Here is a 13,247-nt window from a genome sequence, read left to right as displayed (position 1 = left end):
CACAAGATCATTTTTCTTCAAATAAACTGAGAGTGAAATTAAAGATCTCCTCCATGATATTAAACCATACAACAGGAGAGTAACACTTTAGCCACAGTGTCAACAGGAAGAGATGAAATCTTTATCTAAAAACGTATCCTTTTTTATTACTATGACCTCTGCTTTGGCCTGCAAGGGACTACTAATAAAAATTAGCTTGATGGCTAACTCTGGTATATTTCCATAGATACTGTGCTGAAATGTTCATGATTATGCACTGTCCCTTTAAATAATTTAATAAATAAATAAGCTTTAAGCAGGTGGATGTGACATGACAAGTGTGATCAGGCTGGTTGTGTTGTTCTTGGTTTTTTAAAAATAATAACTAATAGGATTTGACCAATCAGTATCAAGTACCTAGCGCAGTATGATGATGAGTAAGAAACCCGGTAATAAGACGAGATAAACGTCTGCAGGCTGTCGTAAAAATAAAGAGGTTTATGCTAATTTAAAACCTCTGAGTGTGTTTTTGTCTCTGTGCTTTCCACAGTCTGTCTGAGTTTGTGTAACCTGTCTGCAAGGTCAACCTCAGAGCCTCAGACTAAACACAATGCAAAGGCGTCCTGGTCACCTCCACACGATTGTACATGCTCATACACACACACACACACACTCACACTCACACACAGCAGCCGGGTTTGATCCCTGTTAAAGTCAGTCGAGGGTGGTACATGTTTGCGGCTCACTTCAGCCCCATCAGAATGCCCCATTGGAAATTTACTGGCCTTTTAGCTGCACAGCGGGGTCCTATAAACACACTGTGCGCCACTATGTGAATGTAACACACACACACACACTTACATTCACACAGCAGACAGGGTGACCTATAACAGGCGTCTGATCCTAGCACCATAGGTGGCTAAATCAAACTCCTGGCACCAGGTGGTAACAAGGGTCTGACAGCATGAGAGTCCACTGTGTATATTTGGTGTGTGTGAGTGTGTGTGTCTGCGAGTTTCTTGGATTCCTGACTCTAGTGTCATCCATCTCCATCAGACATTTCCCGGCGCATAAACTTCTACTGGCACATGTTTTTGAAGCCTAAGAGGGCGACACTACTGACACCATCTTTCCTAGTCTTCTTTATTTAATCCCTCTCTCTTTGTCTCTGACAGATGTGGACGAGTGTGTGGACAACAATGGTGGATGCCAGCAGGTGTGTGTCAACACCATGGGCAGCTACGAGTGTCAGTGCACAGACGGCTTCTTCCTCAGTGACAACCAGCACACCTGCATCCACCGCTCTGATGGTAAGACTGAAACACTTTAAAGGGGCTGTTAGGAGTTTAAGAGTGAGCTTGAAAAAGTCTCCCTTCTAGATATATGCCTTAACAAAATCCACACTTTAAAATGAGATTATCAGCACCGATATTGCTGGTTACAGGTTCTTTTGAATTGCTACTTCTTAGCTCCCAGGTTGGGCCGACCAGGGCTGGATTGATCTACGGCACCTCTAGGTCTCTATGATCTGTGTTTTTCCCTGCTGAAAAAGATTTCTGTGATTAATTTTCTAGTGATGGTGGACACAGGAGCCAGGCTGTATCACTCTATAACACAGGGGCTAAGCTGTTTGTGATAATGTTTATTCCAACCCACAGTCAGCAGTTATTCTGCAGTGGTCTGTTCAAACTTGAGAGTCTATCAATAAAATGAAGAGTGAGGTTACGTTAGCTCTGCTTGGTAGATGACTGGCAGGACATAACCAGGATTTACTAACGTCACACATTAAAGACATGTCTTAGAGCACTGGGCTGCCAGCTGTGCTAAATATGGACAGCTGCTAAACTACTTACAAACTGACAGTGTTTACTTGTTGTCAGGTTAGCCTTCAGATACATCGGAGCACCAGGCTGCCGATAGTGCTACATACAGCCGGCTGTTGCAACATTTGCTTGATGTCATGGTTCAGACTTAGCGCTATGTAACTGTACTGATCAATACCTTACCTTCAACCAAGAAAATTTGTTTCGATCCAATTTCCATTTAATTCAAAAACAAACACACGCCTGACTAAAAGTAATTTTTGACAGTTTGTGGAGACTCCAGGCCAAGAGGTGGCAAGGAAGTGCAATTAAAACAGATCTTCCTCATAGCATCTTTAAGACCGTAGACTTTATAAAAGAAGTGGACGTAACTTGTTGATTCATTGGGTGTCCTTTTAATGTGTTTTTTTTGAAGCCTTAAGTTTTTGGATGTTTTGTGCTATGACCATATTTGATGAGGAGGTAGAAAAAAGTACTACTCCTCTACTGTGGTTGAGAAAACAACAAGTGTTGAACAGGACTTGAAACAAAAAATGAGGACCATCTAGACTTCTAATGAAAGCCTTTGCAATGAGAACAATCTGCATGACAATGACTTAAAAAGGTGATAATGTGTTAATTCAATGAGGTGAAGAATGAAGAACAAATTGTTGAGTAGGGATGGGTACCGAATTAGGTACTTTTATAGGTATTAACCAAATTCCATCTGTAGTACCAAGTACCGATTCATGTAAAATCAAAAGGTACCATGTTTAGGTACCTAAATGCATCCTTGTGACTGTGGGGAATTAATGAGTTGGCAATTTTCCATGCTGGACATGAACACAGCATTGCAAGGTTATATGTTGAAGAATGAATATGTTAAGTTGAAAGACTTTGGGATTCTATCATTAACCAAATTTATATATACCATGTAAACACAAAAAACAACACACAAAAGTATCGAAAATTGGTACACTTGAGTACTGATACTGATTGCCAGGTACCAGGGCATTGGTACCGTATGGTTTCAAAAGTGAAAGGTACCCATCCCCACTGTTGAAAGGTGTTGCTTTGCTGTAGTTGATGCAAAACTACAAAGGTGGATGTCACCTTGGGGTTTCGCTCAATGAATTGATTTTCGGATGCTTCATTTGTGTGTGGTTGTTTTGTATCTCTTTGCTGTTTCTGAAATAATGTCCCTGGTGTTTTCCTCTTACCATGATGGCCCTTTAAGAGTACAATCCTTTGTCTGTGAAGCTGTGAAAGGTTTTGTAGGTGTGGGATTTGAATTCACTGACATCAGTCTTCTGTTTTGGTCACCCTTCATTCCCACAGTGACACTCAGTGTGATGTGTGACTTGTGACATGCATGTTTGACATCCATTTCATGTCTTGGCATACTTTGACCTGATCTCCCCAACCCTGTCGAATTAAATTTACGAGTTCAGTCTATGGCGGTGAGGAGCACTGATCCCGGGGTGACGAGTGGGTGGCTTTCCTTGAGATACAATACTGACGTGTTATGCTGCAGTGAAAGGAGACAGTGTGGTAGTCATGTTCAAAGACAGATGAGAGGATGTTCATCTGTCATCCTGCTGCAGGACAGAAAGTAGACGCTGGAGGAATTTAGTGAGGGGAGATCAAGAGGATGAAGAGGCGGGAAAACAGGGACCCCCTTCTCTCTCCTCGATCCTGTCCTCTTTATCCTGAGTGGTCAGTGTGAGGCTGTGTTGTACCTTCAAAGAACAGTATTTCTCAAAGACTTAGCTTAATGAATGAATACAAAGAGATTTTTGTTAGATAATTTCCCATCATGCTTCTGGTGAAAAATAATGAAAAATATGTTTCTTTTCCTCAGAAAGTTGTGTCAGGATGTCAGAGGATTCTCTGTGAGGGCATCCAGAGACAGAGGTGAAAGAGATGCAGAAATAGAAACATGTTTGCTCTCTGGAAACCCCAGAAACCAGCTTGTGAATACACCTCCCTTTCCTCATCGCTCTTCTTCTTTCATTCAGAGATATTTCTGGAAGTTTGGGGATAGCTCACAGGCGGGAAAACAAATTTAGGTGACAGCCATTGAGAATTTTACTGAAGTATTAAACCAAAGAATGCTTCACATAAGAAAAAATCCTCTTCGTCTCTTCTGGACATTAATCTAGATGAAAGCAGTGACTGTGTAAAGGTGTTTATTTCCTGCTCCTCCATAGTAAACAAGCAGTGTCGTAAGCAGCAGTGTGGTATTTCTCTGTATATTCCACTCTGGCAGACTGTTCAGAGCATTAAACCTCCACCACACTGCCCTCCACCTCGTCCAGGGATCCTCAATCAGACACTTGTCTCCTGCACAGGAATAGCAGCAGCATCCCACTGACCCCACAGGAATCTCCTCACACGTTTCTTTTCCATCCTCATTCCCAGAGCCTGCTTCTCTCCCTTCGTCACGCTGTCTCTCCTCATTTACTCTCTTCCTCTTCATTTGATCATGACAAGAACCGTCACATCCTGCACAATGTGAAGCTCACAGATATGAAACGCACATGCAGCCGTTAAACGCACTGTGTGCTGATGAAGGAGAACAATCTATGAATGAATCTGAGGGCAAGCAGGAGTCTCTGCAGCTGGGAAGCTGTTCTGTTAAGTGGAGCTCTTTATTTTGAGCTTGTTATTTAACGCTCATGTAAAAACAAACACATCTTCATCTATAGTGCAAGTACAGTTATCGTTAGTAGTATTTAGTAGTATATTATTGAATTGTGGAGGGTATTGGCTGTTGATAGTGATCTAAAGACGCTTTTCAACTGCAGGAACTTTTCCTAAACACAAGGCACCTTTTGAGGAACAGCTGGAACCAGGGTCTATACTTGTTTTAGGGGTAGTAAGCCTCTCACCTGAAAAGTCCATGAGTTAAAATTATCCAAAGGTCTAAAGGGAACACAGCTGTGATTAACTCCTGAATATTCGTCTTTTGGGTGCGTTTTGACTGTAGGAACTTTCCCCAGGAACTATGGACTTTTTTTTTTCATTTTAAAGTCATTTTGGGGGACTTTTATGCCTTTAATTAGAAAGGAGAGCTCAGAAGATTGAACAGTTAACAGGGTAAAGGCTGATTTAAGCTTGATGCCTCCGTGGGGTGGATGCAGCTTCATGCAGACAAAGGACGTCATCTTTGCACCCACGCCCCCTCGCGCAGTCCTTTTCACATGGAAAATTTCTGCGCCGCGCACACTCGAAAATTTCTGGAAATTTTTCTTTTCTGGAAAAATCTCCGGGAAAGAAATGTAAATATGTTGTAAACAAAGCCAAACTACTTTGACTCTGGTTCAGTGCTCAGGTAGGTGTACGTTTGTGATACACCGCCCCCTGCAGTTTGGGAATGGACACCAACGGACGCTGCGCAGCGTGTTAAAAAGCATAAAAGCATCACGTTCTCTCTCACTCTGATCTCCTGTGTCTCATTTCCGTGCGTCGCGCTCACATTGAAAACATAACACAGCCTTAAGAGTGGAGAGTAATATGCAGGAAAGAAGCCACAGGCTGGATTCAAACCTGGGCCACCAGTGCGAGAGGAACCTTTATGAAGCGGGACCTGGAACACTTGGCCATCAGCACTCCAGGAACTAGGAACTTTTTGAGGAACTATGTCCTTTTTGACTGCAGGAACTAGAATAGAAATTTAATACCGGCAACTTGATCTACCAATTAAAATGGCCCTACCTGAACAGTTGTTCGTCCCAGATTTTCAGGAACTAGAGGGGACAAGATCTGCAATTGGAACTTTTCTGATTGACAGAGCACCCACAGTGCTTTCATTTCACCATTAAAAAAACCCATCACACACAGCTGTGATCTTCTTTAAGTCCAATTGTGTAAATGTGTCTCTATTAGCACCTGGTGTTACAGTTTAAATAGTGACCCTGCAAACTGGAGATCTTCAGCTGAACGTGTCAGTGGAGTTTTTAACAGCTGTTGAAACATGGAAACCAGGATCAAAACCAGCTCAGACTGAATATCCTGGATGCTAGAAGGCTAGCCTTCTGGCCTCTCTTCTTGTTCTATGGTGTCAGTATTGGTGAATGGCCTTCGTTGTCATCTCACTGCCCTCTGCTGGTCTTGCGTCATGTTGCAATCCCTTTTAGTTTTTTTATCTGACCTGATCCGCAAAAAAATGGGCCACAAGAACTATGTTTTCTAAAAGCAACTATTGAGCCTGATAGTGTGAATAGTTTCTTCTGTGCATGGTGTTTTAAGAGTGATCCTGACCTCCAGCTGAACTTGGATCAGCAGCTGACGTGGATTTCACTCAGAATGACAATCAGCATAAACCAACCCTACTGATCAGATTGTGAACACCTACTTCCTCCATCTCTCACCCTAAGATGTAGAATGACTAAAGCTTGAAGAGGTGACATTAAAGAGCCATAGTTTGCATCCAAATTGACAGTGATATAAATATATTACAAACAAAACCGTAAGTGTTGGTGACAGTTCATGTTCTCAGTTCTTTCTGTGAGTATGGTGAGTGTCTGCTCGCAGCTCATTTCTTTCTTTCAACACTCGTCTGGAGGACAATAAATCCTGCAGCAATTGTTTGCTCCATTATGGTTAGTTTCCACTCTGCCGTGCTTCCCGGCTCTGTCTGAAGATCATCCAGAGGAGAGAAGCCGAAGTCTTGACCCGTCGGCTCCCAACCTTCATGAAGGGGAACAGCTCCCCCACAAAATGTATCTGATCCGTCACGATGAGGGAGAGCTATGAGCGCACCAGTCAGGTATGGCTCACAGGCTCTAACTGTGACACAAATAAAGGAGGGAGAAGATCATTTCTATTTTTGGGGAATTTTGGATCTGGCTTGTCAACAAAAGTTTCACATCACCTTTTATCACCGTGGAAAAGGTGTAAAGTTTTAAGTTTGAATCGTCAATAATTCCACTGAAGGGCGCAAATTGATCAAACCTTAAATCACTCTTTAGTTGAGGTTCAACTCAGGTTAATCATTGCCGGGTAGCATTAATATCAAATTGTTGCCTCTGACTTGACTGGGCTTTTTTGATTTATCAATTACGCCTTTTGGATGATGTTTCTGCCCCAAAACAGCGAAAACAATACGCTTGTAAATTCTTCTCTGAGCTTAACACCAAAGTTTCTGGCAAAGTTTGAACTGGCAACAAGTTTGGGAATGTTGAACACCATCTTATTTCGTGTCTGGAGGAGTCTCCATGAACTGTGGAACACCGCGTCTGATTAGGAAATAATTGGGAAAGAGTCTTCGCACCTTGGCTTGGTTATATTTCCATGTAACATTCCTGCAATGCCCTCCTGTTTGTGTTTTTTTTTTTTTTTTTTTTTGCCGGCTGTTTCTAAAATCATTAGTCTGCTGCTCAGCCCTGTGGGTATGAGCGTGGAGAGGGTGGGGGAACCAGAGGCTCTATGTGATTTACGAGCAGAGTCGGCAGAGATGAAAACAGGCTGTCTGCAGCTCCTGGAAAGCTAAATATAATGTTGGGGATTACAATTAACGCAGGGTGATGGGCTGATGCACGCTGCTTCGACATGCAGGGCACACAGAGGGCACGTGTCTGTTAACACAGCAGCTGTTAACTCTTATATGTGCTGTGCAATACAATGGGATAACTATAGGGCTGCGGCTAACAGTTATTATAAAGGCAATGAATCCAAGTTCAATTTTTCTGAAAAATAAAGTTCTATCTGCTGGAAGAGCACCCAGAGGACATATTTTTCATTGCCATCTACTTGATGAGCATCTAAAAATCACTTTTCATTGCTTCATTGACTTGAGAGCACTTTTGCTACATTTTATGAACAGGTAGAGCATCCAGATGTAAACTTTTCAACTCCATATCCAGTTGAAGGGCATCCAGAGGGCACTTTATATTTTTTATCCATCAGAAGGGCATCTGAAATGCACTTATCCTGCATTTTATCAACTGGTAAGGCATTCAGATGGCCCTTCTTTTACAGTTTATCAAAGTAAGAGCACCCAGAGGACACTTTTTCTACATTTTGTCCAAAGGAAGAACATCCTTAAGGAACCTTTTACATCCAAGTGACCAAAGAAGCATCCAGAAGCATCCATTTTATCTACTAAAGGAACTTCCTGATATTGAATTTTATATGTTTTACCTGTTTTAAGAGCATCCAGAGCACACTTTTCCATTATTTATCCACTGGAAAAACATCCAGAGCATAATTTATCAACAGTTCAAGTATCCAGAGGTTACTTTTTCTACATTATAGCCACTGAAAAAGCACTCAAAGGTAACTTTTTCTATATTTTCACCTGAGGGGCATTCAGAGGGCAAATATTCTACATTTTATCAAAAGGTAGAGCATCCTTAGGGTACTTCTTCTACTTTCTCAAAGTAAGAGCATCCACTTTCTTTCTTCACAACGGGCACACCACAAAAACCCTTTTTTCCACATTTTACCCACCGGAAGGGCATCCAGGGACATTTTTTGGACACTCTTTCCCCTGGAAATACATCCAGAGGGCACATTTTCTATGATCAACCACTGGAATGGAAAAACAGAGGACATTTTTTTTTTATTTTTATCCACTTTAAGAACATACAGAGGGCACTTTTCAACATTTTATCCACAGAGAGAGCGTCCACAGGGCACTTTTCTTCAATTTTATCTGCTGAAGGGGCTTCCTGATAGAGCTTTTCAAACATTTTATCTATTTGAAGAGCACTCACATTGATTTTTTTATGTTGTATACAGTAGAAGAGCATCTAGAGTGCATTTTTTGCATTTTATCCACTGCATCCAGAGGTTACTTTTCCAATACTTTATCCCGTGGAAAATAATCCAGAGGGTGCCTTTCCTATGATCAACTGTTGGAAGAGAATCCAGAGGACATTTTCAAACATTTTGTCTACTTTAAGATTATCCAGAGCTCACTTTTTTTTACTTTTAATCCAAAGGAAAAGCATCCAGAGGGCACTTTTCTTTAATTTCTGCAAAAAAAAAAAATCCTTCAAGAAATACAAAAATGAAGGAAAAAATTGATGTGGAAGATCATAATGTCACTGTGTAACAAGCAGCAAACAAGCATTATTGTGACACTGTATCACTCTGATGGAGAGTTGATAGAGGGGAAGGCAAAAGGAGCAAAGGATTCTGGGAAGAGTACATGGAGGGAGCTGTGCATGCTGGGGAGAGAAAGGGAAAAATAAACAGAGGCAGACAAACACGGTGGAGTGAAGCAGTGGGAGTTGTGTGCGTTTATTTGGAGTGTGTGAGGAGAGGAAGCAGACTGAGGTCGGGGCTGCTGCTGCTGCACACACACATAAACACACCCACACTCACTAATGTATAGACACGTATTCAGGTGCACAATCACACACATGTACACACTCTTGATGGAGGAGGAATTCTCACTTTAAACAAACCTCAGCAGGAAATTGGAGGTACAGAGGGCTTTAAATGGCAGCTCGAGGGCACGTGGAGACTAAAGTACAGGGAGCTCCGTCTACTTAAGTGTTATCATCGTCATTTACAAACTCTATCAAGAGCTGCAAACACTCCACCTGTCACACACCTACTCACTCACTGTGGGGCTCTGTGTGTGCGTCAGACATGGAAATACTGTCTTTAGCTCTGTGTGTAGCAGGTCATTAGAGGAGATGTTCAGCTTTAATGCAAAACAGGTAAAAATGTGAGACTCTGGAGGGATAAAGGAGTTTGTGAAGTGTCAATCTGAGGGGGATTTCCTACATTTTTGGCGACATCGAATCAGTTACAGGTCCAGGTCCAGACTGACCAATTTTTTTTTGGAAAGCACCTCAACATAACATCTGCCTTGATTTTGTGCTATATAAGTTAAGATTGACTGATTAGACAATATATGGGCGTAGTTTCCGTGATGTCACCCATTTGTATCTGAAACTGAGTTTTGAGGCTGATAATTGGTGGCTGCCATACTGGAAATGATGACTTGACCTAAATTTGCTTGATGTGGTATTATGTTAAGACTAGGTATGGGTACCTTTCACATTTGAAACAATACGGTACTGGTGCATGGTACCTGGTGCATGGTACCGGTACTCAACGGTACTAAATTTTGTACTTTTTTGGCTGTATGTGGTAAAAAAGAATCACTTTTTTTTAATAATAAGATTAATATTTTTTCTATTTAACATATGTCTTCTTCAATATATAACCTTGCAAAGCTGTCTTCATGTCCAGTATGGAAAATCGCCTACTCTTCCACCCCCTCACAGTCATAAGGATGCATTTAGGTACCTTAATATGGTACCTTTTGATTTCATGTGAACCGGTACCTGATACTTTTGACAGAATTCGGTCGGCACCTATAAAAGTACCTAATTCGGTATCCTAGTTAAGACAGTGTTGAGGCGGCCCATTAGCCTTATGGCTAACAGCTACAAGATGCCTATGGAGAAACCGAACAAGATAACTAACTCCATAAAGTCTTATACAAAAAAACTTCACCCCTTGTACAGTGTACCATTTCACACTAAAACCATTTTTTTCAACCAGGACGTAAACATCTTCAATGTAATGTTTGAAGGCCTTTTTTTACCTGCCTAAAATTTTGTGGCGAGCCTGGATAGATTGTTTAGCGACAACTTTTGATATGGGAAAAATAAAACATGGTTTGTTTCAAGAAAGAATTGAAACTAGAAATTGAGATAATATACTTGTTAGAATAATGCCAACTGAGCAAATTTCTGCTAATTTCCATGTTGAATCCAACCAATCTGACCTTTTTTTTTTTCACAACTAGCACAGTCTCCCCCTTGTGGCCAGTCGAAGAATGCAGGATTTAGACACATTTAATTTTGCTCTACTTGCAGAGGCTCTGTCCACTTCTCTGGCCTCTTGTATCCTCCCTAAAGATTTTTGGAATCAACCCTGATCTTGCTGAGCCTAAATGAAGTCAGTGTTTTTCTTTCATGTTTGTCATTTCCAGGGTTTCTCTTCACTAATGAAAATCTTGAATGGAGAGGCCTTTGTTTGTGTTTTGTATCAACTCTCCCTTCTTTCATCTAAAGGTCCTGGTGTGTGGAGGTGACATCCTGGTTTGTTTAAGTGTGTGTGAAAATGTGAAGAGGTCTTTCTGTAGCTGGTGTTTCAATGTGGAGCTGGAAATGTTCACTGCATCAACAGTCTGTTATAGTGATACACACACACTACCACATCAGGTCATCAGTGCGCGGAGGTTCTCTGAAAGTGAAAGCTATTTTTCCCCTTCCTTCATTTTATAAATACTTTGTTTAAATATTATTCCTGCCTGTGATTTTCACTTTGAAAACAAGCTCCAGTAACTTCCCTCGTTCCTCTCCCTTTGAGGTAAATAAAGTTTGGCTACTGTGAGCGGAAGGTGGAATCCATGTTTCTCTCTTGGTCCTGCTCTATTCCCCCCCATAAAAGCTACAACTGCTTTATTTTTAGTCCACAGTTTGTCTTTGGTCGGTGGAAATGTTTCATACCAGGGCGTGGAGCTGACCTGGTGTGGAGCTGCTCGGTAGCAAACACAGGAAACATGGGGAGGGGACTTCAATAACACACAGGTTTACACACTTTCAACCTCATGTCTCATCATTTTACAGGAAACTAACATCTGTGCGAGTCTGACACACACACACACACACACACACACACACACACACACACACACACACACACACACACACACACACACACAGTAGTCATAGTATTCCAGTTAAAAGGGAGTGTGTGAACCAAACAGTTCATCCTCTTTAACGTTCACAGCTGGATTCTGCGTCTACTACTGACTTTCAGCTGAGTTATTTTTGTCACTGCTATTTACCAAAGAGAACCATCATTGTTAGACACTTTCCCACCATCCAGTCAGTTTTTGGTTTCTCTTTTTTTTCAGTACACAGTGGTTATTTTAATAGCTCAGACTGATTGTGAAGTAGGGCTGCTAAGAGGTGGAAAATTTCCATGGGAATTGTAGTTTGGGTAGCCTATATTGGGAATTTTCTGGAGTTATATGCTGTCAATTTAAATACATTTTTTTCTGGAAATTCTTATGAAATTTTGCACCAGAAAGTTTGGAAATTTTGTTGATTTCTTTTTTCCTTGTTATCAACTTCACTTAAAATACTGCATTACATGTGTATGTGCACATCTGCTTAAACACACCAAAATATTTAATATTTATAGATGTATACAACCAGGTAAACGCTGTTAATGTAAACTCTCAAAAGTTTCCTGAAAATTCCTGTCAAATCCCGTTAAGTTCGTGGAATGTTCTGGTGTAGTCGTCAGGCATCAGCGGGGCCTTTTGGTGCCTGAAAGAAAAACTGTATTTGTATGGAAAGCAAAATCAGGCAGAACAAAATCTACCATATGAAATCCACTCAGCTGATGAAAAGTAATACCTATCTATGATCAGATATCTACACAAGGAACAGCTAACAATCTGCTCTAGATTAAACAATTACACTGAGACACAAACCTACATTTAGATTTCCTGACTCTCTCGAATGTTTCTGAAATTACGGTTCCTACCTTTAAGAAAAAAAGCTGGACTCCTAAATCATCACATTGTACTGTTATTTAGCAAACTTAAGAGCACTTAATTACAAGACAATCAGCTTGATTGTCAGATTCATTTTGCTGAAGTAACCCAGAATAGATCCTCTGTGTAACTTACTGTTAACAGTGAAACTAAGAGTCTCTAGAAACACATGAAGAGCAGCTCAAAAAGGAAAAAACTGAGAAATTATGAATCTATTTTGCAGAAATATCAGGAGCCGCATGTACAAAGACTAGCGTGGCTTTCCTACTGAAACTTGGTGTCCGCTCAAACCCAGAAAACATAAGCACAAAAATATCCAGATGAATGAATCTGTGCGTGAGTATGAATCCTGAAGCAGGCGGCCTGGGTTAAAATCCAGCCTGTGGCCTCTTACTGTTTTTTTTCTGTTTCCTGCTTTATTTATTTTCCTCTTAAAGGCATAAAAGCCCCCAAAATAACTTGAAAAAGAAAAAGAAAGATCCAGAGCTTTAGTTTAACCAGCTAAAAAAAGCAAGTCACAATCTTTAACCTCTGATAAATGATGCTGTAAAGATGGGACAGAATCTGGTGGCGCACATGCTCAATGCGCATCACTGGGATTGATATTAAGACAATTACACTAATAAATTTACTCACCAAGAAACCACTTAATGCGGACAGTGCCAGCTTGTAGTCTGGATTGCCCTCATGAAACCTCAAGTGTCTCATGAGCCAGTTGTCATCATGGTCCAGAAAATCCTCTGTCTCTGAATATGCATTGTCTTCTTATTCCACCATTTACAGTGAAATCTGCCAAAGCAGTCGTTTTAACACTATTTTTTACACCATTTTTGTGCGTTCGTACTCTTTGTACATGAGGCCCCAGGAGAGGTGAATTTTGCTTCCCTGTAGTGGTGATGGGAAAGTTAGACATTGTTCTCAGCTATGTA

At 41.0% G+C, this 13,247-nt stretch overlaps 1 protein-coding gene across 2 annotated transcripts in view; it reads left to right on the top strand.

The window, feature by feature from the left end:
- The window catches only part of scube1 (signal peptide, CUB domain, EGF-like 1), a 118,837-nt gene that overhangs the window by 33,995 nt on the left and 71,595 nt on the right, over positions 1–13,247 (top strand). For both annotated transcript variants that reach the window (XM_074698194.1, XM_074698193.1), the window contains exon 4: positions 1,155–1,289. In XM_074698194.1, the coding sequence (XP_074554295.1) occupies positions 1,155–1,289 (135 nt within the window). The remainder of the gene's footprint in view (positions 1–1,154; positions 1,290–13,247) is intronic.

This window comes from Halichoeres trimaculatus, unplaced genomic scaffold (genome assembly GCF_033239565.1).
Source record: "Halichoeres trimaculatus isolate MK-OKI-2021-1 unplaced genomic scaffold, fHalTri1.1 fHalTri1_scaffold_21, whole genome shotgun sequence".
Lineage (NCBI taxonomy): Eukaryota > Metazoa > Chordata > Actinopteri > Labriformes > Labridae > Halichoeres > Halichoeres trimaculatus.
This window is presented reverse-complemented; position numbering and strand designations above follow the sequence as displayed.